The following is a 27,987-nucleotide window of genomic DNA, read 5'->3' as shown; positions in this document are numbered from 1 at the left end:
AGAATTGAGTCCATGTATGTCAGAGGCTAAACTGGGAGTTCTCCAAATTAACTTCCATATAGAGTTCAATGTTTAAGAAATAAGCAATAAAAACATCCAATTTGAGTTTGCATAATGTTACTAAAACACAACAGCAACCACAATGATTATTTAGAATTAGGAACAACAAAAGATTTTTTTTTTTACGGGATATTTCATTGCTTATATTTTTAAAAAAATTACTGGCACATGATGATAAGCAAGTCAACTTTAAGCTTTGGTTTGTAAAATCTCTATAGACAATGTTCTTTCTTATTGTGGGCACCTGGCATGGTCTCTTTCCACCATCCCACTCTCGGTATCCACTGCACCCGCCAACAATGTATAAAAATGCCTGTTTTTTCACAACCTCAGCAGTGGTGTTGAGTGTTTCATCATTCTGACGGGTAGGAAATGGTATCTCAGTGTTTTAATTAGCATTTATCTTGTTATGAGTGAAGTTGAATATCTTTTTAGAAGTTTAAAGGTCATTGCATTTCTTTTTCTGTGGTCTAGTCATTTATTTGGCCATTTTTTTCCCTAGTAGCTTTCCCCTTCTCTTTTCAGTTTATAAAAAAAAGACTAGGGGCGCCTGGGTGGCTCAGTGGGTTAAGCCGCTGCCTTCGGCTCAGGTCATGATCTCAGGGTCCTGGGATCGAGTCCCGCATCGGGCTCTCTGCTCAGCAGGGAGCCTGCTTCCTCCTCTCTCTCTCTGCCTACCTCTCTGCCTACTTGTAATCTCTCTGTCAAATAAATAAATGAAATATTAAAAAAAAAAGACTAGATTTAAACAAGTTACACGGAGGGAAAAGCAGGGTACCATCTTTGACTAAATTGATCATGTTTATGGGAAGTCTTGGTACATAACATGGTGTTTATAGAAATCTCTATTTCCCCCTTTAAAATGGCTGAGGCATATTGAAGCCCTCTTGAGGAACTAAAATCATCTTGTGTGTTTTAGTCTGGTAGATCCATAGAGCCATACTGGTAAAGCAATGCTTTTCAAATTGGACTCTGTAGTCTTAAGCCATTTTTGTACATGGAATTCCCCATAACATGTTTATGAAGATAGAATTCTGTTTTTACAAAAATATTTAAACCATTGCTATAGAGGTGTTATTTTAAATTTTATAATACATGTACCATTGCTCAATGACAGATACACCATTATGGCTAAAATAATTAGAAATCACTAATTTAACTAAATCAGTTAAATTGGTTTCTTCACCAATTATTAATTGAATTGACTAGACAATTTAGTTAAAATAGTTATCACTAAATATAGCCGTACTGCTTAAATATTATTCAATCTTTGAGAAGAAAAATGGTGCACTTCGTTTTTATAGAGCCAACTGTGAATCTTTTTGTATCTGTTTTTCATAAAATTTTATATTAAAAATATACACAGCTTCCTAGAAATAGAACTGAACATGTTTTCATGTCTGCAAATTCGCTTTCAGTCATTATTAATGGATATATTTTTGTCTTCATAGTTACGAACAAAGTATAGCCACATATTTTTGTTTGGGCTTTTTCTAGTTTGTTTTTAATTATAAAAAATAGTAAACAGAGTTTAAGACAAAAACTCAAGGCACCTTCATTCAGTCTTATCACTAACGGCTTTTTAATTTTTTTTTAATTTTTTAAAAAAATTTATTTATTTGACAGAGATCACAAGTAGACAGAGAGGCAGGAAGAGAGAGAGGAGGAAGCAGGCTCCCTGCTGAGCAGAGAGCCCAATGTGGGACTCGATCCCAGGACCCTGGGACCATGACCTGAGCCCATGGCAAAGGTTTTAACCCACTGAGCCACCCAGGCGCCCCACGGCTATTCAATTTTTTGCCAATTTGTCTTACAAGATATCATCTAAAATAATCATATCTGACTCTTTAAAAGCCCTTGATAGGGGCACCTGGTGGCTCAGTGGGTTAAAGCCTCTGCTTTTGGCTCAGGTCATGATACCAGGGTCCTGGGATCGAGCCCCACATCAGGCTGTCTGCTCAGTGGGGAGTCTGTTTCCCTCTTTCTTTGCCTGCCTCTCTGCCTACTTGTGATCTCTGCCTGTCAAATAAATAAAATCTTTAAAAACCCTTGATAATTTAGAATAATTTTATTTTCTGTGGTGGTTTTTGTCATCCACTTGGCCTTCATTTGACTAGGATAGATAGTATTTTCAAGAGCAGCAGAAGTGGGCTTGGTTTTAGTTTTAGATTTAAAGTTTAACAAAGTACTATTTGTGAAATTTACTGAGGTTAAGGAATAAGTGAATCATATTGTTTCTTGGAGAGTTTAGAAACATTAATTCCAAAGGTGTATATTACAAAAGTGCCTCAAAATGTTAGTAACAAGGTGATACAATCATATATGTTTTTGAGGAGCCACAAAGAAGAATTGATGTTAGTCTTGAACTTACCATGGACTTTTTCCAATCTAATTGTGATCAATTTATGTTTTTTCTGTAAAGCAGTAATTTTTGACTTTCCACTGTGAAAAACAAGGTAGTCTGTGGCTTGTGCCTGTTCCTGGTATTTATTGGTCTTGTTACCTTGCTCAGGTCTCTTGTTTCTTCTTCATGTGTCACCTTATTTTTTCATCACGATAGCAATATAATGTAGCATTTACCTGCAGCAGCTATAAATTACAAGGTTTTTTTTTACCTTCAGCCCTAGAGTTCTCAGTTTTCCTTTCTTTGTTCTCTGAAGAAAAGATAGTTAGATGAAAAAAAAAATTTTTTTAACCACCACCCCTCAACCTGAAAGATTCTTTGTCTTCAAGCAAGTCATATCATGTCTTTCACCATGGAGCTCTCATCTTAATCTCTCTTGATTTTGACTCTTTAAATATCTATTCTTTCTTTTGGGAAGCATAGAGCTTCCCCCTCCCCCCTCAAAAAAACTAAAAGAATTTAAATCTGTGTCTTTTTGATGCTGTTGTTTTTCTTTTTCTTGAGACAGTGGGAATCTTTCTGTTTCCAATCATATTTTTAAAAAAATTTTCAACTACAGTCCTTGTTTATTAATTGTTCGATTTCTTTTTCCTTCAGGGACTCCTATAATTTGAATTAGCGCACTCTGCAAATCTACAAGCATTCACTTCATGTCTTGGTTAATTTCTTACGTTCAGTGTATGTTTCTTGAGCCTGCCTCCTGGTTCACCCAATCCAATTTTCTGCTGTGTTGATTCTTCTATTACTGCTTCTAGTGCCGGTATTAATTGGATTGTGGCTAAGTTCTTTCTGCACTGGAATCCAGCTCTCCAACTCTTCTTATCTCTGTAGTCCACAGTGTTGCCAGAATGATCCAACTGAAACACGTTTGGCTATATTGTTCCCCTGGTAAAATTTTTAGTGACTTCTTCACTACAGAGTAATATTCCAACTCTCCATTTCCCCAAGCAAAGCTGTTATCTGAGCTTCCCAGATAGTTCACTGGTTTTATAATAAACCACCCCTCTCTTTACCCCCATGCCATTGCGCACGCTCCTCCTCTGCCGCCTGCTGTGCTTCCTTTTCCATCCTCCCCATCCACACCCCCAAGCTTAGATTTACCGTCTTTGCCCATCAAACACAATTACTTATTTTCTCCTGGTAAAAATACTAATTTGCACCTTATACATGCTTCTTAGCTGAGTTTTCTGGTTATTTGTTTATCCTTGTCTATAATACCATTAACACCAAGGCAGGTTCTACATTGTGATTTTTATAGCCTCAACACCAGCACAGTGCTCCGTGTTTTGTTTTATGACCCCCCTATCTTTTGGTTTTATTTACTTTAAGGGAGAGGCTGATCTCTCTCATATCTTTTTTTTTTCTTTTTTATGGGAAATATATTTATTATAGTCAGACTATTTAATTATTTTTCTCTGGTCTATTTTCTTGTTTGTGATTTACTAATCCTTAGGATGTGGTCACACCCCAACTTGTCCTAAATCACAATATTGCACCCAGTCCTGGAGTCAGGGTTCAGAAACCAGTTCTGTGAGTGATCTCTGGAAATAGCCAGTCACACTGTCACTTCACTAATCAAATTACAGGCCTAGGTCATTCAGGACTAACTTCTCCAGCCTGATTGTTTGGTCTCAAGCCTGGGATGGTGCTCCAACTTTGACAATGTGTTTCTGGTTATACAGCCCTGAAATTGGAAAGCCAGCTGTACTCAGCCAGCGTGGTCTTCCTCTCCTGTTTTTATTGTTTACCTCCAAGATTATATTGTGTTCTAATTCTTAAAACACTTAAGAAAAAAGGAAAAAAAAACTTTATAGCTTTCTTTAAAAATGGTATACTTTGGATTTTTTCAATAAGCCTCTCAAACAAATAGAGAATTACAAAGATGAGGGTAAAAATCATTTAACCTCTCACCATTCAGAGATGAGCCCATTTTAGAATACAGTTTTGCATAGAGACACATAAAAAGTGTGCACCTGTTTCATAAACGACACTTTGCACTGAACATTGTTCTCTGGCTTCCTCTGTTTTACTCAACCGTGTGGTCAGAGTCCATGATGCATCAGTATTCGAAGGTGTGTTTCATCATTTAGTTACCTGTAGTTGGAGATTTAAGTTCCTTGTGAATAATGCTGCGATGAACACTCACCTTATACATTTGTTTACGTTTATGTGTGAAGAGACCTTTAGTGGAGCTCTTCGGTCAGAATAGGCAAATACATGTTACAGATATTTCCATAATGCCTTTGAGGAAGGTGGTGGCCACTCCTATCAGGAGTACATCAGATCCTTATTGCCCCACATCCCAACCAAGGCCACTTTTTGTCAGTTAATCCCTGTGAGCTGAAGACTCCCAATTTATAGCTCTAAATTCAGATGTCTTGAAATTTTCACATGGAGTCTGCCTCACTAGCATCTCAAATAACATGCCCCCAAATCATAGCCTAATTTCTTGCTTCAATTCCCAAAACTGTTCTTTCCCTTGTCTACTTTTTTTTTTTTAAATGGAATTCAGATTCACCTGATGATTCAAGTTAGACAACTGAAGTGATCTTTTTTTATTGTCTCTTTTTCCCTCACTCTTCAGATTGCCAAGGCTTACGAGTTCTATTCACAATATCACGTTAAGTCCAAATATTAGCAGACCCTGGAGTTAAGCTATCCCACAGTTTTTAAAAAGACACTTTGAAAAATATTTTTTGACTAGGCAGCAAGAATCTAAATTTTGAGGGATAGAATCAATTTCTATGTTTAATACCTAATTTAGTTACATATATGTAAAATTTAGAAATACTTTGCCCCACTATTTTATGTAAAAATTTTGTTCCAGCTCTTCAGCATACACATTGAGTATTTTGTTAGCACCGAGATGAGCCCTGTAACATGGCTTTCCAGATAACCCTCTCCTTTCCATCCAAGTCACTTGAGATACTGCATTTTTAAAATCCGTGTATAATGCTGTCCCAGCCACAAGTACAATTAGTACACTTCTGTTGGCATGTATTCATGATCTCATAACCTAAGCATGGACTGAGTCATTTTGTTCGAGTGATTATTGAAAGATTGCTTGCCAGCATCAGCTTCCACATGCAACTGTGAAGTCCTACCGCAAAAAATAATCCCTACATCTTCTTACTTTATTTGCATCCTCCCCACTGCCCCCCCCCCCCCAGCTATGCAGTTGTGTTAGCTTATCTCTGAAAGCAATTGGTTTAGGCTAACATGTCTTCTCCAAACAATACTTTGTATTTTTTTTAATAAAATACTTTGTAGATCATTCTGTAATCTGAGACTTTGTAAGGTTCAAATATGACAACTTTTTTTTTTTAGTGGATTTTAAAATTTATTTTTAGGGGAGAGAGAGAGAAAGAGAGAGAGAGAGCATGTGCGCACTAGTGGGGGGGGGCAGCTCAGCAGGGAGCCTGATGCGGGGCTCCATCCCCAGGACCCTGGGATCATGACCTAAGCCCAAGGCAGACGCTTAATGGACTGAGACACCCAGGCACCACAACCACTTCTTCTAAGGATAGTGTTTCGTGTTGAAAATCTTTTCATATATGCGGTATATGCGGTGAGTCTCAAATCTGTTTTTCTTCTCCAGTATGACTGCTGATCTAAATCATCTCTCACCTGGACAGTGACCCTCGGCTGTTTTTGGCTCCTTCCCCTGTGTATTCCCCAGTTAGTTTTTAATACACCCGTGTCTGCTCTTGTTATTTCTCTGCTTAGAGCCCATCTGTGCTATTTCTTTAGTACCTTTCCTATGTCCCTGGGTTCCCCTTGGCTTTTATCATTAGCACATGAACTCTCCAGCTTGATGTAGAAGTATCTAGCCTCTCTTTATAGCTTCAGATGTCTGGTGAGGTACAGGGCCTTAGGGAGCAAGCCAGTGCAAAGGGCAGCTACATTTTGGGGACTTTGTCACCGTTTCTCTCTGAACTTTCTGTCCTCTGCTGTTAGGAATGGGGAGCAGCAGCTCACACATTTTGTTTTGGAGATCAGCATGTATCATTCCACTCTCAAAGTCACTCTGGTCTGCAGCTTTGAAGTAGGTTTGCCTGTTGCCATCATACCTCCCACTTAAGGCCCTAGGACAAGAAAAATCGCAGTGCTTGGCTAACAAATTCTTCCTTCAACCCTGTTATGCCCTCCCAGAACCCATGTGAGCTGGAGAAATCTTTGGGGCCCTTCTGAATGTTTCCTATTCAGTGTCTGCCGAATGTGCTGGGCTTATGAGCTAGAGCATTGCCTCTCAGCTTCTGGTATTTTCTCAGTATTTTGTCTCCCTTAAAGTTAATGTTGGATGGACAGAGATTAACTTTCTTCCCCCTTTTTTGATTAATTTTTTATAGTCTAATTTCTTCTTTTATAGCTACATAGCTTTCCACTTTGATAGATATCCATAGCTAATTCAACTTTTTAAAAATTTAATTCCAGTGCAATTAACATACAGTGTTATATATTAGTTTCAGGTTTACATTATAATATTTTTTCCTTCAGTTTTTGATTATTCCTCATTTCTTCTGTACTGGAAACAGAGTTTGGGGTTTTTTTGTTTTGTTTGTTTGTTTTGGGGTTTTGTGGGTGTTTTATTTTGTTTCATTTTGGTAAAAGTGACTGATAACTGCCAATAACCCAAAAGATTTTCTTTTAGTACTTGAACCTAAATTCAAGATTATCAAGCTAGATAACGCCACTTAGTACTCTTGATTATGGTTCTTAGAGTGTGCAGTTTCTTAGTTCTGACTAACTGATGCTGGAATTTATAGCAATTCCATCGTCTTCTGGAATAGATTTATTTCTTGCCATTGGTTTATTTTTTTAGGGGTATTGATTTCTTCCTTCTTTCCTTCCTATCCTTTAATGGGAAATGGAAGTCTATGGATCTGCTGACATTTTCTGGAAGGCCCTGATTCACTCAGCCTTACAGGTAGGGTGAGTGGGGGAAAGTAGTCTTGGTGGAGAAATCTAAACGGGGGATGTGCATAGAAGTGGCCATTTATCCTCCAAAATGTTTCTTTGGAATTTTGACGTTTTTTATAACCGTATTTTTAAGGATAACTTTAAAATCTTTCAAAATATGTTCCTGATTAAACATAGAGATTAGAAATGAAAATGGGAAATGCTTAAATAATTTTAATGAGTGTTGATTCCCACTAGAGTCAAATCACTTTTGGTATATACTATAATTTATAGGACCTTTAACCACCTACTTTAGAAAATTTCTAAGGATTCATATAAAGTCTCTTATTTAAAATCAATCAGAGAAGAAGAGGCTGTGGAATTGCTTATTTAATAGTGATTAACTATATTTATTCTACTACTCAAACCCAGAGGTTGAGATTGTTTACATAATGATGTATCTTAAAAATAGGAACTCTCTAGTATCCATTGTTCTGGTCAGAGCTCTAATCAAATACCTCTGTATTCCCTTGCAGCTGTCTGTATCAGCTGTTATAATGAAACCTTAGTAACTGATCTTCCACCTCAAGTCTTGGACATTCTGTTGAAGCATATAACCCAGTTATTCTGTTTTTGGTAAAATGACAGTGCGCAATAGGTGGCTTTGTACCCTCTTGTCAAAAGGATGAAGCATTAATACTGTGATTCAGATATTGGTGTGCCAAGCAGACACTGGTTATCTGGCATTATGACAGGTTTGCTAATGATTCCTGACATGAGTGTCACAAAGAAAAAATTGTAAATAGCCACAGGATAGTATTTTACAAATACTGTTTTTCTTTAAGTACTAAATCCACATGATCCCATCAAATAAGAGCCTCAAAAAGAAAAGGACCCACTTTTGATGATTTATTCTTTATTTTTTCCACTGTCTTCTGCTAGGAAGGTTCATTTTACTTTGTTCTTCCTGATAAATGAGTTCTTAAGGGAAAATTGTGATTTTTGTCATGTCTTTTCTAGACTGAAGATTTCTGTCTTATTTTTCAAATGTAGATTTTAGTTCTGTAGCTTATCGATTTTGAGAGTTTCAGTTAAAAGCAAAATGGTTGCAATTTAACCTAGTAGGATAAAAATAATACTAATTTTTTTAATAATATACCTCAATTTATCTTTTATTTTTGTTTATTTTTGAGTGAGAGAGAGATGGGTAAACACAAACATGAGTGGAGGGGAGGGGTAGAGAGAGAGGGAGACAGAGAATCCTAAGCAGACTCCACACCCAGCACAGAGCCTGACGTGAGGCTTGATCTCATGATCCTGAGATCGTGACCTGAGCCAAAATCAAGAGTGAGATGCTTAACCAACTGAGCCACCCTGGCATCCCAAGGGCTTAGTATCTTAAAGGAAAAGCATTTAGATAAAAGCAGCCTTTAGCTTAAAAACTTCAAAAATTATAATTAACTGACTGAGCTACCCCGGCACCCCAAAAACAACACTTATTAAAAACAAATGATTAGGGACGTCTGGATGGCTCAGTTGGTTAAGCGGCTGCCTTTGGCTCAGGTCGTGATCCCAGCATCCTGGGATCGAGTCCTACATCGGGCTCCTTGCTCAGCGCGGAGCCTGCTTCTCCCTCTGCCTCTGCCTGCCATTCTGTCAGCCTGTGCTCGCTCTCTCCCCCTCTCTCTTTCTGATAAATAAATAAAATCTTTAAAAAAATGATTAAAAGAAAACCATACAAATAGTCTCAGCATTCACGTAGATTTCTAGCACATTTCTTGGTCATGTTAGGGCCATGGGTCAAGCTTCCTTTTCCACTAATGACCTTTGAAGGGCACAGTTTTTGAAAATACAATCTGCTTTCTAAAAGTTTTTTCATATTATAGCAATAGGTTCTCACTGTAAAAAATTTGCAAATATAAAAACCATGAGGAAAATAGTTTTTAAAGAAAACTATACAATAATTATTTTAAAGAAATTTATTTTAAATTATTTTAAAGAAAATTACCCAATAATTATACCCTGTAGTAATACTCTTAGTATTTTTAAGTATTTAAATACGAGTTTGTCTTATGTATGTTTATTTGCATGTCCTGAGATTGTTTCAGTTTGAGGTCAAAATGAATATTCTGTGTTGCAACCTGCTTTTCTCACTTAAAATATATCCTAAGCATTTGACCACATTGTTACACTGAAAACATTATTTTTAATGCTGCTGCTTTATGAAAAGATTTCCTTGTCTTTAAGAATTACAGTAGAAGTATTTTTTCTGAGATGGATTTCATTTGAAAGTCTATCAGTATAGCAACAATATTATTTAAAAAGTTAGTTTGGTGTGTTTAAGAGAAGTGTTTACGCAGCACTACGTTAGGCATCGTGGAGAAGAGAGTTAAATAAGAGTTCCTGACTTCATACAGGCCTAAGACCCAGCGAGGGAGGCTGAAGTGTGCCCCACTGTTCTGTAGCAAGAACCAGCAGGGAGGAAAGATGAAAACAGGAGCTTCTTGCTGCGGACTTCAGAGCTCTGCTTGGGTCTTGGCTTCAAAGAGCAGGGGGACAAGTGGCCAGTGTGTAGACCTTTTGCTCTGACAGTATATGTACACAACACTGGGAGGTGCCTGGTAGAGTAGACAGAAAACTGAAACCTGTGGTAATAGTTGGAGGTGAAGGTTCAAAGGGTAGGGCAGGGTGTTAACTGAAGCAGTGTAGTTGCCTCAGAAGTAAGAGCATACAGAGGTACAATGACATTTTCCTCTGGGACACCCACTCTTTTTCTTTATAATTCTGATCCTGGCCATGCATCCGAGTTTTCTTCAGAGAGATGATCGTTATTTGCAAATATATCCTACCCTGAAATACTTGCTTTGTTTAAACTAATAAAAACCATAAAAACTTCTTTAAAAAGCATGATAATGTGTTTTACTTACACATAATTTGAATATAATGAAACGAGTTCAGTGCCACATTAACATTGAATTCTACATGTACTACGCAGTATTAGGCATTCAGGAATGAATATATTTAGTTCGGTACAGTTCAGAGGTTTTTCAGATGTATAGTCTACCTAAACCAAAGAATTCTTTGTTTAGCTACGCTCTCAGTTCCGGAGGCAGAGAAGAAGGGAAGGAGGAAAGGAAGGAAAGAAAGGAAGGGAGGGAAAAAAGAAAACCTTTCTTGGGTGCACAGGGCAAGAACCAGGTACGGAACAGCAGACTTGACCTCAGACTGCCTGTGACATAGGACCCCAGGCAGTAAGATGAAATGTGACCTGTGTATTTGTGGTGGCTGCTCTCAGAAACCATTGGAGAATGGACCCTCCCATTTTAACAATTGCCATAAATATGTAATGTAGCCAAAAAATGTGACCTCTGACAGAGAAAGACAACTACTGTGTGTTTTTTTACTTGTGTGTTCTCTTACTAATTCTAGGAAAGCCAAACTCATGGAAATAGAGAGCAAAAGGGTGGTTGCCAGGGACTGAAGGTGGGGAAAATGGAGAGATGTTGGTCCATGGGTACAAATTTCCATCTGTAAGACGAGTAGGTTCTGGGTGACTAACTAACATGACTGTACCTAACATGGTAGCTGTAACTTAACAATATTGGGTTATATACTTGAAAGTTAAGAGAATAGATCTTACTTCTTATCACCATCTACACACAAAAAAATGATAATTATGTGGGAAGTTGGAGGTGCCAGGTAACCTGATTGCAGTAACGATTTCACAGCATATGTGTGTATCAAATCATGGCATCGTACACCCTAAACTTCCCTGTGTTGTATGTCAGTATTATCTCTATAAAGCTGGGGATAAAATCGACGCTGACTATGACCTCCATGAGCAGGAGACTTTCTCCTGACTGAGGCGGGTTGGGGGAGGGCAGCAGGGTTCTGTGGCAGATGGCAGCGTCGCGTGATTGCTTTGCTCTGGGTTTCTTCAGACTGTAACTCGGGACAGTACTGGACACCAACCAGTGGCTCAAGCGACTCCAGAGTATTTCATGCTTTTCAGATTTGGGACCGAGTCAGAATTTAATTATATACATTATTTTAAAAATTCATTACGTGTAAAATTAACAAGTCAGAAAATGACAGATGCTGGCGAAAATGTGGAGAAAAGGGAACCCTCCTACACTGTTGGTGGGAATGCAAGCCGGTGCAGCCACTCTGGAAAACAGCATGGAGGTTCCTCAAAATGTTGAAAATAGAGCTACCCTATGACCCAGCAATTGCACTACTGGGTATTTACCCTAAAGATACAAACGTAATGATCCAAAGGGGCACGTGCACCCGAATGTTTATAGCAGCAATGTCCACAATAGCCAAATTATGGAAAGAACCTAGATGTCCATCAATAGATGAATGGATAAAGAAGATGTGGTATATATACACAATGGAATACTATGCAGCCATCAAAAGAAATGAAATCTTGCCATTTGCAACGGCATGGATGGAACTAGAGGATATTATGCTTAGTGAAATAAGTCAAGCAGAGAAAGACAACTATCATATGATCTCCCTGATATGAGGAAGTGGTGATGCAACATGGGAGGTTAAGGGAGTAGGAGAAGAATAAATGAAACAAGATGGGATTGGGAGGGAGACAAACCATAAGTGACTCTTAATCTCACAAAACAAACTGAGGGTTGCTGGGGGGAGGGGGGTTGGTAGAAGGGGGGTGGGATTATGGACATTGGGGAGGGTATGTGCTATGGTGAGTGCTGTGAAGTGTGTAAACCTGGCGATTCAAAGACCTGTACCCCTGGGGATAAAAATATATGTTTATAAAAAATAAAAAAATTTTAAAAAAATTAAATGGTAAAATTTACCTGTTGGGGGGGGGAGAAAAGAAAAAAAAATTCATTACGTTCCTACTTGCCTCTGATGACAGAGGCATAAAGGTTTCTGTAGGTACGTGTTCTCCAACTTTTGAACCATGGATGTAGAGATAGAAGACAGAACAGAAATAATGAGATAACATTGGAAGTACAAAATGTTGAGGTGGCCAGGCCAGTAAGAACATATCCGTAGTTGTTAGCGTAAAGCAATTATTAAGGGCCTTGGTGTCAGGCTTAAGTTGTGGTTGTTCTTATTGTTGTAAAGTGCTAGTCAACCCACTGGTCCCCAGAACTCTTGTCTCAGCTTGTGGGAATTCTTCCTCACTTTCTAAGAACCAGCTATACTGGATTTCTCTCCCTTCCTGTAAGCACTGTGTTCTTTCCCACCGCGAGTAAGTGTCTTTGTATGTCCCATTCCCTCGACTCCCCTCCTCCCCTTTTTTTTTGGCCCAGCTAGCTCCTGTTTATCCTTCAGGATTCAGCTCCACTGTAACTTACTTAGTGACATTGTCTTCCCGGGCTGCCCTGACTTAGAATCTAAATTGTGGATTCCCACAGTGCTCTATGCTAATATTTCCTAATGCTCTTGTGTTTGAAATGTCTTCTTCAATGTTCATTTAACCTGCGAGGCTTCAGGTTTCATTTGGGTGAGCTCTCATTCCCTGCTTTAGCCCCAGGTGCCTACTACCCAGGACTCTGTGCAGCCTTGTTTATACGGTAGTTGCAGCTGTTTCAAGGAACTCTACTGAGAGAGTTCATGTAAGCTCCCGTTCTCATAATAAGCTTATGCAAGAGAAGAAGTTCATCAAAAGATATAGATAGACAGATGGATAGGTGGGGGCTGGGCATTTAACACAGTACTCCAGGACAGGTTCTGGAGCTAGGCTGACTGGGTTCAGATCCCAGGTCTTCTACCTTTAATGATGTCACCTTGGCCAAGTTACTTAACCTCTTTATACCTCAGTCCCTTCTCTCTAAAGTGGGAACAATAATAACACCAACCTCAAAGGTTTTCATGGAGTGAAAGCACATAGCATGTAGTATATATAATAACATTTCTAAAATAAGTCCTAGGGATCTCTATTTCCTATACTCTTCTCATTCCTACATCTTCCCCCTAAGAAAAGCAGAAGGGTTTGGGTGGTTTTTTTTTTTTTTTTTTCCTGCTTGGACTAGTTATCTCCAGTGGTGCTAGAACACAGTAGGTATGAATGGTTAATTTAGCCTTATTTTATATTTCAGGACAGCCAGATACCATTTTGTGAATATATTTAAAAGTATTAATAAATAAAGAACAGAATTTAAGGAATTAGCATATAAACTATAATTAAACCTACTTTTAAAGACTTACAGATCATGCTGCCTCAATGAAAATTTATTTTAGTGTTTTGATAGTCAAAATCAGTTTCATTGCTTAAGAAACAGTTTAGGATAAAGTTGTATATGGACTACTATAAAGTGCTTTATCATGTAAGTATTCTCTTGTAAAATTTTGTGTATTCAAGGATAGAGAGGGTCAAATGAAAATCACAAATACAAAATTCAACTGATTCACTCACTTTGTGTGCTAGATACTAGAACTAACTCTGTAAAAACACATCATGGCTTGGTGCTCAGCTGACAAACATGTATGTCCAACAACTGTATAAGGTAATTTTGGGGGCACCTGGGTGGCTTAGTCAGTTAAGCATCTGCCTTTCTCTTGAGTCATGATTCCAGCGTCCTGGGATCAGTCCCTCCATCAGGCTCCTTGCTCTGTGGGGAGCCTGCTTCTCCCCCTTCCTCTGCCCTTCCAGCACACCTGTGTGCGCGCTTTCTCTCTCAGAATACATAAATAAGAAATCTTTTTAAAAAATAACTTTGAATAACTTCTGTGTCATAGATTATATTTTACTGTGAAATGTGTAGGTTGACTTTCTAGAGAAGTCCTTTTTTAAAAAGATTTTATTTATTTGTTTGACAGAGAGAGAACACAAGTAGGCAGAGCGTCAGGCAGAGGGAGAGGGAGAAGCAGGTTCTCTGCTGAGCAGGAACCCTATCCAGGTCTCAGTTCCAGGATGCTGGGACCATGACCTGAGCTGAAGGCAGATGCTTAACCGACTGAGCCACCCAGGTGTCCCGAGAAGACTTGTTCAAATACCATTAACAGTTTCACAAACAAGTAGACTACCATTTGATTTATTTTGTTTTAGGGGCATCCCACCTTAACCAAGGAGTTAAACTTCTGTATATCCTCTTACCACTTTCATGCAGCTTTCTCTTACTACTGTAGAGCTCAAGAGGTGGAAGAAGCACTAAAATACACCTCTAGGGCTAATGGGAAAGGACTAATGAGTAACATTCATTGTGTTGAGCTAGTTAGATCGAACAGTTTATTGGGGAAAGTCACTAGGCTGTCCTATAGTAAGGAAGAGAACTAGGACATGGTTATACCCGTACTTTTTTGCTGTTGAGGACAACTGATTTTTAAAAGTTTATCACATCTCTAGGTGTGGTTCCGAGACTAGAGATTTTTTTTTTTTTTTTAAGATTTTAATTATTTATTTGAGAGAGAGAGAGAGAACGCATAGAGGAGGGGAGAGGGAGAGGGAGAAGCAGGCTTCGTGCTGGGCAGGAAACCTGACGCCAGGCTTTATCCCAGGATCTAGGGATCCTGACTCTGAGCTGAAGGCAGACACTTCACTGACTGAGCCACCCATGCTCCCCAAGACTAGAGATGTCTTAAAGAAAAGTTATATAAGGAAATGCTTTATGGGAACACAGAAAGCTCTAAGCAGCTCACATTTTTTTAAAAAAGATGTTTATGATTGGCAAATGGAAGGAGCACATAATCACATTTATACAGAGCTAAGTAGACTGTAGGAAGTGAGCATTTAATGAAACAAGATGGGATCGGGAGAGAGACAAACCGTAAGAGACTCTTTTTTTTTTTTTTTTTAAGATTTTATTTATTTTATTTGGCAGAGAGAGAGAGCACAAGTAGGCAGAGAGGCAGGCAGAGACAGAGGGGGAAGCAGGCTCCCTGCTGAGCAGAGGACAATCCCAGGACACTGAGATGATGACCTGAGCCGAAGGCAGCGGCTTAATCCACTGAGCCACCCAGGCGCCCCCCGTAAGAGACTCTTAATCTAGCAAAACAAACTTTGGGTTGTTGGGCGTAGGGGGGTAGGGAGAGAGTGGTTAGGTTATAGACATTTGGCGGGGGGGGGGGGGGTGGTATATGCTATGGTGAGTGCTGTGAAGTGTGTAAGCCTGACAATTCACAGACCCGTACCCCTGGGTCAAATGATACATTCATTATATGTTAATAGAAGTAATTAAAAAAAAAAAAGAAATGAGCATTTAAGAATTTTCTTCTCTACAGACCAAAGCTCAAAAGGAGCTAAGATACTTCAGAGAGCACAAAATGCTTTTAAGTTTGTTGTCTGGAGCAAGAGCAACAGGAAGGAAGAGGTAGGCCTGCTGTCGGAAGATGTTGTTAATATTAGCTGTTTGTAGGCAGAAATCAGACATGTACCATTTTTGCTTTGCTTCCATAATCTTGAACTAGCAGAATTACTTTTCAAATAGTAAAAGGAAAACAAACAGCCTGAAATGGGAGAAATTAAATTTTTTAAAAGTGAGAAGGTCATAAAAGTTTCATTCAGTTTAAATGAATTTACATTTTCAAAACTCAACTAAACTGCCTCTCAGGAGTTAAAGGCACTGAAGATTTGATCTCAGAGCTATTGTCAATATTCTTTATGAAATTATGGAGAATATGGAAAGTACCAGGAAACTGAAGGGAAACCAATGTTCCAGTTTCCAAAAGGTGTGAAGTTGATCATAAAAACTCAAGTCTATTGCCTTAACTTGAAACTATGACAAAATTTGAAGAGATTGAACAAATATAAAATATTTTAAGTATTTAAAAAAGAATGGAATGATCACCATGAATCCATGTGAATTCATAAGAACAAGATATGTCAAACTCATCTCATCCCCTGTGCTCAATTTTATAATTAACTACTGGATTAGAGAATAGTAAAGTCATGCGCCATCTTGTCTTTATGAAGTGGTTGGCAAAGTCTCTTAGACTATCCTTATGGAAAAGGCAGTGAAATGTTGACAATGAGACCAGTTTACAACTGGTTGAACGGCTACTCCCATACTGGCACCCCATAGGGTTTATCTAACTTGTAACTGGTATCTCTACACACAGATTCCCCAGAGAGACCTGCTAGTGAATATTAATTTGCATATACTCAGAAAGTATGGATTTGTAATGATGGGTTCTTTTGACTAAGGATTTGTATGTTGAAACTTGAGTGTCTGGATTTATTCATATGATTGAGATTTCAATTACAGACTTTTCCCCACCTGAGCTGTTTGTGTAAGATATATCGATCCATTTTTGTGTTTCATGAATAAACTTAATAAATCACTTAGAAGTCAGGGAATAATTTAACACTTAAAGCAAAGGCTGGCTGGGTAAGAATGCTAAATTATGAAGAATCTTTTCCCCTTCCTTGTTTAGCAACAACTGCATTAACCCCAAGTAAATGTTTTTCATACCCTTGAAATGTCAAGTTTCTGTGAAACTCTGCCTAAATAAAAGGCTGACTTTTATATACAACTTGATAATATAGATTTACTCAGCAGTGTTTTTGTGAGTTAACGTTTCTGTTGGCCTTCTAGTAATTCCACAGTCATCTGCCTACTCAGGATATTTGGAGTTTTTGTTTTTTTAAACAAATTCCTTGAAATCCTATCAAAGAGGGAACCATAATACTATGTCCCCTTACAGAAGGTCTTTGGTTTCTTGAGGCAAGGAAGTCCATGATGACTACAATATCCATTGTATTTTACTGTTAATTATTAATCTGAAAGAAGGCCAACCCTGTATAAGTTGTTAATCTTTTATAATTGACATTTCACTGCTGTTTGTAATATTTTGTCCTCATCCTTGAAGATGTGTGATGACTTCTTTGAATGACTTGCACATTTGAAGTAAAATATCACATTCATGAAATTGTCCCTTACCCCGTTCTTGGCAACTATGCATTTCATCACTGCATCCAGAACCCCAGCAAGGGGTGGTAATTGAGAGTGAGCGCAGTTCCAGCCCAGGTAATCCTAGGTACCATTCTTTAAATCTAGTTTTTTGCTTTAACTAGCCTCCCAGTCTTAAGATCTTGTAGGCCTTTGGAACAGGAAACGAGGTGTTTTAACTTCATTTCCACTGTAAGAAGCCCCTTTAAGCTGTAACTCGTGATCTATGTCTTTTATTAGGGCGTTGTCTTTAATTATATCTGATTTAATGGCTGTTATTTTAATTGGATTAAAATCCAGTCTGAATTCTTAGCACTATATGGTTACCTCTGTGAGCTATACCATATTTTACAGGAAAGTTTCAAATTAAAACACAAAAGCTGGGTTAGAAAAAAAAAAGTGTTGACTTGTGCCATCTTCTTGAATTAGAGGCATTATCAAGGCATTATCCTTGAATTAGAGGCATTATATAGAATACACAGATGAAGTAATATTCATGAAAATATGTTGGATAGAGGATTTTTAGATATTGGAGCCAGTACTATATTATTTTAAATGGGAAAAAACAGTGATGCATTCTCTATCCAAGAGCTCTAAACATCCACAAATATCACTAAAACTTTTAAGTACCTATGTAACAACCCATCAAAGCTTTTGTATAATATTTATTACAAAGCATTTGGACTAAATAAACTCATTATTGGGTATGTTTTTGTTCAATAAGAAATGAGACTATATGGTATTCTTTTAATTTAAATTCAGTTTAGTTAACATATACTGCATTATTAGTTTCAGGGGTAGAATTTAGGGATTCATCAGTTGCATGTAACATCTAGTTCTCATTCCATTACGTGCTCTCATTAACACCCATCACCCAGTTACCCCATTCTTCCACCAACCTCCCCTCCAGCAACCCTCAGTTTGTTTCCTACAGTTAAGAGTCTCTTGTAATTTGTCTCTCTCTCTGTTTTCATCTTATTTTATTTTTCCCTCCCTTTCCCTGTGTTCATCTGTTTTTTTCTTAAACTCCACATATAAGTGAAATTATGTGGCATTTGTCTTTCTCTGACTGATTTAATTCACTTAGCATAATACCCTCTAGGTCCATCCATGTCATTGCAAATGGCAAGATTCCATTCTTTTTGATGGCTGAGTAATATTCCTCTGTGTGTGTGTGTCTACACACTACATCTTCTTATCCATTCCTCTGTTGATGGATATCTGGGCTCTTTCCATGGTTTCGGACATTGCTGCTATAAACATTGGGGTACAGGTGCCCCTTCGAGTTACTATGTTTGCATCCTTTGGATAAAAATACCTAGTAGTCAGTTGCTAGGTTATAGGATAGTTCTATTTTTAATTTTTTGATGAGCCTCCATACTGTTTTCCAGAAAGCCTGTACCAGCTTGCATTCCCAACAACAGAGTAAGGATTCCCCTCTCTCCACATCCTCGCCAACATCTGTTGTTTCTTGAGTTGTTAATTTCAGCCATTCTGACTGGTGTGAGGTGGTATCTCATTGTGGTTTTGATTTGTATTTCCCAGATGTCTAGTGATGTTGAGCATTTTTCATTTGTCTATTGGCCATTTGTATGTCTTCTTGAGGAAATGTCTGTTCATGTCTTCTGCCCATTTTTTGACTTGATTTTTCTTTCTTGTTAAGTTTGATAAATCTTTTTTAAATATTTATTTATTTGACAGACAGAGGTCACAAGTAGGCAGAGAGGCAGGCAGAGAAAGAAGAGGAAGCAGGCTTCCCGCTGGGCAGAGAGCTCGATGTGGGGCTCGATCCTAGGACCCTGAGATCATGACCTGAGCCAAAGGCAGAGGCTTTAACCCACTGAGCCACCCAGGTGCCCCAAGTTTGATAAATTCTTTATAGATTTTAGATACTAGCCCTTTATCCGATAAGTCATTTGTGAATATCTTCTCCCATTCCATAGGTTGCTTTTGACTTTGTTGAATGTTTCCTTTGCTGTGCAAAAGCTTTTTATCCTGATGAAGTCCCAAGAGTTCATTTTTGCTTTTGTTTCCATTGCCTTTGGAGACGTGTCTAACAAGAAATTGTTGTGACTGAGGTCAAACATGTTGTGGCTGTGTTTCCTACAGGATTTTGATGGATTTCCTGTCTCACATTTAGGTCTTTCATCCATTTTGAGTTTATTTTTGTGTGTGGTATAAGAATGTGGTACAGTTTCATTCTTTTGCATGTGGCTGTCCACAATTTTCCCAACACCATTTGTTGAAAAGACTTTTTTCCATTGGACATTGTTGGAGATTAGTTGACCATAGAGTTGAGGGTCTATTTCTTCGTTCTTGGACGATACAGTATTGATTATGAATTATGTTTTTTTTCCACCCAGCAGTGAACAAATACTGTGATAAAAATAAGAAACGGCATAATATGATTCCATCTAAATGGAACTTGGGTTGGTAGAACCCCTGAATGCCTGGCAGAAACCAGTTCTGTAACCAGGGCTTCTTCTGTGTTATCCCTGTAAATATCTTTCAGGCTTTCTTCTTTGATCACAGAGGGGTCACCCTTCCTCAGGATCTATTTTTGACAAGGCAAAACGGGGACTTTTTGCTTTGTGTTTATTAGTTTAGGATCCGAATGTTATCTCTAAACTTTAGCAGCACCCTGGTTTCCTGCTTGAATTAACATCCTCTCATTTGGTTATGCTTGTTTATACCTGTGAGAGAAGACCAAAAAGTGGGGGGACTAGAAATGCTACATCATGGAATGATAGTTAAAAGAATGAATTGATCTGTAGTAATCTTTTGGCTTATCTATCCTTGTCATAATTAAGCTGTTCCAGATAAATCAAAGAGTGTATTTTAATTGCCTAGTCGTTTCTTACCCAGTATAGTAATCCATTATGTTGTAGCATTGTCCTTTTGTAACCATGTGAAGTCTTATCTAGTGAACAGTGTTTGGATGGCTTTGGTCTTCACTTAAGTTCAACCCTTACTATAAATTCACGGCTATCAGATTTCTGTAATCCTCTATTTTTCTGCTTAACATGTTTTTGAGACCTCTGATAGTCCTCTTTTTATTTCCCACCCCTCCCCCCCCAAAAAACCCTCTTTCATCCTCTTATTAAATCACCTTGTGTTTAGGAGTCAAGTGAGTGGACAGCAAATGTTTTTGCAGTCAGAGATAGGCAGAAGGATCCAAAGTAGGGTCCATTTGGCCTTTTGGAAGATGGCCATTGTGGGAGGAAGCATGGCTAGTGGGTGGCTAGTGAATGGGTTTGAGTCAGAGAATGACAGAGCTAGACCATGTGGAAGTTTGGATTTTATCCCGAGTGCAAAAAGAAGTCATTGGCGAGGGGGCACTAAACAGAGTGGTGATTATCTGGTTTATGTTCAAAATCTCACCTGGCTTCTGTGTAAGTGGTGGGAGCAGAAGGAGGCAAGAATGAATACAGGGAGACAGATTAGAAGTCTGTTGCAGAATTCGAGATGGGAAATGATGGAGGCTCTGGAAATGGAGAGAAGTGGACATGAAGCATGTTTTGGAGGTAGAATTGACAAAAGTTGCTACTGATTGGATCTGAGGGATAGAAGTGAAAGGAGAAATCAGAAACTTCTGATGACTTACAGCCTTTGGGTCTGTTCTGCTGGATTGATGGTGCTATTATTTGCTAAGACAAGGAAAAGTAGAGCAGAGGAAAAATTGCTGGAGAGTGGAATTAAGAGTTCTGTTTTGGCTAGCTGAAATTTGAGGTGCTTGTTTGACTTTCAAATATATCTGCAGTGTATATGAATGAGTTTGATGGCTTTGGAGCCTGGTGGACATAGGTCAGGGATGGAGACATGATAAGAACGTAGAAGTTGTCAGTATATAGATGGCATTTAAAGCCATAAATGGAAATTATCTTGGGTATTTGTCATATTCTCTGATCTATACCTTGTCCCTCCCCTACTGTTGTTAAATTTTGCCCACATTAGGTAGTATAGGTACATATTATTAATTATAGTACTCTAATCATTTGTTTTTAGAAAACAATGTTTTTAGCAAAATACTCTGATTTCTTCTTGTCTTGTCTATAGCTAAATGGTTTAAGGGTATTCAATCACTAATGTCAATATTTAACTGGAGATCTATCAGTTATGTGATGTCTTCTGTGGTTTTTCTCGTAGGCAAAGTCATTAATAAAGATTTGCGACATTACCTGAGTCTTCAGTTTCAGAAAGGATCAATTGACCACAAATTGCAGCAAGTGATCAGAGATAATCTCTACCTGAGAACAATTCCATGTAAGTATGAGACTGAATAAAAGAAGGTAGGGCAACGTATCCTTATTTAACTAATCGAACATGTAGAAGTAATTCAATAGAGTATCTCATGCCAAATTGGGAAGACTGAGTTGGGGCACTGGAAGGAAACAAAAATTGGGTAAGGAGAAAGTTTTCCAAGGACATGCAGGTCTTTTGTTTTTAAAGTAGAAAAACTGGAAGATTCTATGTTGTAACTTTAAAAACAGTCATTAGACTTTAAGAATTTAAGACTATCTATGTATATTCTGCTAACTAAATTTTCTTCTGTAATTCAGTTCCAAATGTTTATTCAATAAGAAAAAATAATAAACTTTTTCACTCTCAGTGCCTCATACACAGAGAACAAACATTTTTGTATTCATTATTAGGACATTGCTAATTTTAAGATCTGCCTCTTCCCCAAAGGAATAAAAGGAGGAAACACAGTACCTTCTCTGTAGTAATCCATGTTGAATTCTTATCTAGATGTTTGTATATCTTTTCCTGTCTCAGTAGTTTTCATAGGACCTGGTTGTTGTTGTGGTTGTAAGGATGCTGTGCATGCATGCGCATACGTGTGTGTGTTAACACACGTAACAAGAAACCATGTATGCTTACATTTTGGCTTTAGTTAGCAGAAGTCTGGGGAAGAATAAAAAGTAGTAAAAAATAAAAGGTTATAAAAGGATGTTCTGGTTTGTTTTCCTTTTCTGTATTTTTGAGCTTCGTATAGATAGTAGTTTTTATAATGGCTCTGAAATTCTTAATTTCTTGTTATTTAATTTCTTGTTCTTACACTAAGCCTGCCCAATTACGTTCCTTAAATACCAATCCTTCTGTACTGCCTTAGACCCTCACCCTTTCTTGCTTGAACTTTTTTTTTTTTTTAACAGATAACAATATGTAGGGGCAAAGAATGAGGTGAAAAATCTTGATCCTGGGACAAGTTACTTGATCTTCCTGAACCCCAGACTCCCCACATATAAAATGTGAATAACAAGAGACACCTCTTATGTAGTTCTAAGAATTGAAATGAGAACACGAGTGCAAACCACGTGTCCTGGAGTAGGCCCTCAGTGTCTTCTCTTCCCCATTCTAGCTGCTTCCCCACCTCCCATGTCCCCTCGCTCTGGTCTCTTAGTGCATGTGTGACTCTTGTCCATCTCCAGATTATCTTTCAGAGTCTCTCACTGAGTGTAAGTCCAGACTCTTTTACATGCTATAAATTTTTTTGGTTTTTGTCTTTAAATCTGACTTCTTATGTATGATTTCCTCCTGTAAATCTACCTGGTCAGATTTCAGAATTGCAACTCCTGCCTTTCTTTGCATTTGCCTGGTGTATCTTTGTCTGTTGTTTTAATCTTTCATCTTTCTGAAAGTCTTTGTTTGCAAATAGTGTTGGACGTTTTAGACAATCTGGAACTTTCTTTATATTTATTGATGTGATCTATGTCTTGAGTCTCCTATTTTGTCATGGTTTTCTATTTTACCTATATACACATCTTTTGTATAAAAAGCCTTCACCATGGGGGCGCCTGGGTGGCTCAGTGGGTTAAAGCCTCTGTCTTCGGCTCAGGTCATGATCTCAGGGTCCTGGGATCAAGGCCCGCATCGGGCTCTCTGCTCAGCAGGGAGCCTGCTTCCTCCTCTCTCTCTGCCTGCCTCTCTGCCTACTTGTGATCTGTCAAAAAAAAAAAAAAAAAAGCCTTCACCACGTGCATAGTCCATTTTATTTCCTCTCTACCCTGTTAGAAAGGTTTATATCTTTATTTTAATGGGTACCTTTATAATTCTATATAATACTCTGTTCTTCCTCCCTTCCTTTTTTTGTTTTTGTCCCAACAGTGAATAATATTAAATTATCTAGTTATTGCTTCTTACTCCTTTCTTCTCTCTCCCATCATCTGACTTGAAATAATTTTTTTACCCCAAAGATAATCAGCAAGCTTATTCCATTTCACATACGCTTTCCTCATTTTCACTTTTTTTTTGATACTTGACCTGTGTCTATATTAACAGAACAAACAGCCATTATGTATCGCACTCTCCCCTTTATTATCGTCATTTATTCTTTATTCTGTGGGTAAATACACATCGAATATAACTACCAATCCTTATGTTGTTGTTTCTTCAATAACTGTGGTTTTCTAAAGCTTCTTCTCTTCTAGATTTCCCAGGAAAGAGTCAGAGGATCATCACAGTTGGTCTAAGGCCTTTATGCTTACAAGTTTGTTTGGATGTATATGAAATCCGTGCCTTATATTTTCTTCCTTGACTATCTTAATTCTATTAGTTGATTATCTGATTGTCTTCTGGCATCAAGCGTTGCTCTTTAATGGTCTAAAAACAATCTGATTTTCATTACCTTGTAAGTAACTTGGTATTTTGCCTGCGTGAGGTGTCTCAGGGTAGCATTTTTAGTTTCATAGCTCTAGAGCTCCCTCTTCCCTTGTTAAAACAGCTTAATAAAAACATGGACTTTCGGCTGTACTCTGTACTTTTACTTGGGTCTTCTTTTAAATTTACTTGTGATGTCCTAGTTTTGCAGTTTCTCCTCAGTGTGAGGTTTTGAAAGGAGTTACAGTTTATTTGGTTGTCATTCATAAGGTCCAAACAGCTGCAGCCTTTTCAGATCCTAAGAGGACCTATTCACCGAGACACTGAAGTTTCCACAACTCCTCCAAGAATGCAGTGGTATGTCAGTAACAGCATACCAAATGGTCTGTAATTACCATTCTTTACTAAAAGATACCAAATCTTCTTGGAGAAAATTCTGATTCCAGGTCTGGCGCAAGGAAAGAACAAGATGAGCTTGGAACATTGTAATTATCCCAGAAAGTATGTAAATGCCTAAAAGACTATGGGGACATATCAGAAGCACATTTTTTTTTTAAAGCCATCTAGAAGGGGTGCCCACTGACAAGATCTGAAACAATTTGAGCAACAAAATTAATAAGAGAAAGAAAGGCTTCTACTGTTACTACTCTATTGAAGGGACAAGACTATGATCTCTAATAGAAGTAGAAAGGAGACTGCACACAAAGGAGTCCTATGGTTTCATCAGCCTTCTGCCTGGAGCCACATTCTGGGCCATGTTATAAGGAGGGGAAGCCCAGGGAGAATACAGAGGATTCTGAGTTGAGAAGGCAGAAGTCTGAGTTCAAGAAGTCTGAGGTGCCTGAGATTTGCAGGACAGAGCTATGAAGAAAGGAGAGAAGAGAGCTATGAAGAAAAGGAGCTCTAATAATAAGCATAAGTACCCCCTTGACTCTGTTGCTGAATACTAAGCTGAGAATGTATGGGATGAGACCCCCACATGGCATGCACAGATTGTCTGGGAGCCATAAGTTAGCAGTTTTCAGAGTTTATGCAGTGCTGGGAGAATCTGGGTTCTAGTCCACCTAAGTGGAGAGACCTCAAGGGTCATGGCTTACTAGTAGGGCTAAAATAGTTGTAAGCTCCTTGGGGCCCATTTTAACAAAGCTTAATTAAGCAAGCCCCCAAAGGATCAAGTAAATATGCATATAACTTGATTGTTAGCAAAAGGAAAGGAAGGAGGGAAGGGAGAAAAGGGGAAAACCAATAGCCTTTAAAGGAAGAAGACAAAATTTCGACACGGAATAACATAGTATTTACAATGCCTAATTTACAGTGTCTAATAAAAATTATTAGATATACAAAAAAGAAGAAAATATGGCCCATAATCAAAAGAAAAGTCAGCTGATTAAAAAAAAAAAACAGAAATAGATGACATATAAACAGGTATGACCAAAGTAAGCATTTTAGAGTTATTATAAATATGCTCAAGGATTTAAAGAAAAGTATGAATAAAATAAAAGAGAAAATGGAATTTTTTTTTTAAAGAATTAAATGTAACTTCAAAAATTCATGGATGGGCTTAACAGCAGATTAGAAACTGCAGAAGAAAAGATTGGTGAACTTGAAGACATACCAATATAAACGAATCAGACTTAAACAGAGAGGAAATAGACTGAAAACATAGCTTTTTGGTTTTTTTTTTTTTTAAGATTTTATTCATTTATTTGACAGAGAGAGATCACAAGCAGGCAGAGAGTTAGGCAGAGAGAGAGGAGGAAGCAGGCTCCCTGCTGAGCAGAGAGCCCGATGCAGGGCTCGATCCCAGGACTCTGAGATCATGACCTAAGCCGAAGGCAGCAGCTTAACCCACTGAGCCACTCAGGCGCCCCAGCTTTTTGTTTTTTAAAGTTACCAGAGAAAGAAAGAAAGAAAGAGACATTTCTGTTTCTGCCATGAAAGACTAACTGGTACTGGATTTACCTTCTTACTGTAAACAGCTAGAAATTGGGCTGTTTTCAGAAATTGGGTCATATGCAGAGCAGGACTGTGATTGGTTCATACTGAGCTATGCACACTGTCAAACCAAAGAGGGGAGATATGGAAAAAAACAAATGAGGAACTATAGGCTGAAATTTTTCCAAATTTGAGGAAAACTATAAATCCACAGAGCTGTAGATCTCAACAAACCCCAAGAAGAAACATTTAAAAAAAAAATCAATATATTATAATCTAATTGCTGAAAGCCATTGATAGAGAAGATGTGAAAGGCAGACAGAAAAAAGATACATTAAATACAAGGGAAGAAAGAATGACTGTAGACTTGTCAGCAGAAACCAGTACAAGCCAAAAATCAACGAAATGTCATCTTCAACATGCTGAAAGGAAAAACTGCCAATCTAGATTTCTACATGCAACAAAAATATCCTTAAATAATTTTTCAGGCCAAAAAAAAAAAAAATGGTGAAGGAATTTTTCACCAACAGCACTAGAAGAAATACTAAAGGAAATTTTCAGGTGGAATGGAAATGATACCAGAGTGAAGAACTGAAAGAAAATAGACAACCTCGTAACTGGAGTTTAAGATTTCAACACCTCCTTTAGGGTAGGTAAACAAAAGATCAGTAAGGTTATAACAGGGATAACACTTTGAACCAACTTGACCTAATGGCTATGTATTAGAACATGCCTCCCAACAACAAAATATTCATTCTTTTCTAGGGTACAGGAACATTTACAAATGAAGACCATATTCTAGGGCATAAAACAAGATTGAATAAATTTAAAAGAGTTTAAATCATATAAAATTGTATTCTGTGATCATAATGGAATTGCAAGAAATCACTTAACAGAAAATTATTTTGAAAATCTCTGATTATTTGGAAATTAAATAGCACACTTCTAAATAACCTGTGAGTTAAAGCCACAGGGAAAAATACAAAATATTACACATATCAATTAGCATGTCAGAACATAACAAACCCAACATACCAATTTGTGGAATGTTGGTACAATGGTGTTTAGAGGGAAATTTATAGTGTTAAATACTTAGAAAATAATAAAGATCTCAATCAGTGATCTAAACTTCTAGCGAAAGAAGAGCAAAGTAAAGAATCTAGCAAAAGAGCAAAATAAACCCAAATTAAGTAGAAGAAAGAAAATAAACATAAGTCAATAAACTAGAAAACAGAGACTAGAGTAATCAATGAAACCCAAAGTTGATTTTTTTCTGATCACTAAAACTGGTAAACTTCTAGCCATAGAAGGTAAAGAGAGAAAACATTGTTTAACACTATTAGGAATGAGAGAGATGGCATCATTAAAAATTCTACAGATGTTGAGTGGACAGTCAGAAATATTCTAAACAACCTGACAACAGTAAACTGAACTCAGATAAAATGGAAACATTCCTTGGAGGAAAAAAACTACCAATATTCACTCAAGAAGAAATAGATGAGAGATGCCTGGCTCAGTCAGTTAAGCATCTGCTTTCAGCTCAGGCCATGATCCCACGGTCCTGGGATTGAGCCCTGAGTCAGACGCCCTGCTTGGTGGGGAGTCTGCATATCTCTCCCCCTCTGTCCCTCCTCATTTGTTCTCTGTCTGTCACTCCTTCTTAAATAAATAAAATCCTTAAAAATAAAGAAGAAATAGATGAGCTTAATAGTAGTTCTCAATCTGTTAAAGGAATTGAATTTGTAGTTTGTAATTTTCCCATTAAGAAAGCATCAGGCCCAAGATGGTACAGGTGAATTGTTCTGAATAGTTGAAGAAATAATATCAATTCTACACTGACTTTTTAAGAAAATAGAGGAGGAGGGAACTTCGCAACTCAGATCTGTGATCTGATCATTATCCTGATTCTAAAACCAGACAAGGACATTAAAAGAAAATAATATTAGACCACAATTTTTCATGGACCTAGAACTTAAAACTCCTCAAAATATTTTAGCAAAAAATAAAATAAAATAAAATGTATATATATATATATATATATATATATATATATATATATATATATAGCAATATGTAAGCAGGATAATAGATTATGACCAAGGGGTTGTGACAGGAAAGCAAGGTTGGGATAACATTGGAAATTTATATTGTAATGGATGGACTGGAAAAGAAAAACAAAACACATGATCTCCTCAAATAGATGCAGAAAAAAAAATCACC

The 27,987-nt window shown here is 37.7% G+C and overlaps 1 protein-coding gene across 3 annotated transcripts in view; it reads left to right on the top strand.

The window, feature by feature from the left end:
• Positions 1 to 27,987, top strand: part of MAGI3 (membrane associated guanylate kinase, WW and PDZ domain containing 3) — a 231,521-nt gene that overhangs the window by 121,560 nt on the left and 81,974 nt on the right. For all 3 annotated transcript variants that reach the window (XM_082685037.1, XM_082685036.1, XM_082685038.1), the window contains exon 2: positions 21,379 to 21,495. In XM_082685037.1, the coding sequence (XP_082541163.1) occupies positions 21,379 to 21,495 (117 nt within the window). The remainder of the gene's footprint in view (positions 1 to 21,378; positions 21,496 to 27,987) is intronic.

This window comes from Mustela nivalis (assembly GCF_964662115.1).
Source record: "Mustela nivalis genome assembly, chromosome: 10".
NCBI lineage: Eukaryota > Metazoa > Chordata > Mammalia > Carnivora > Mustelidae > Mustela > Mustela nivalis.
The sequence above is the reverse complement of the archived record's forward strand: the minus strand, read 5'-3'. Positions and strand labels throughout refer to the sequence as shown.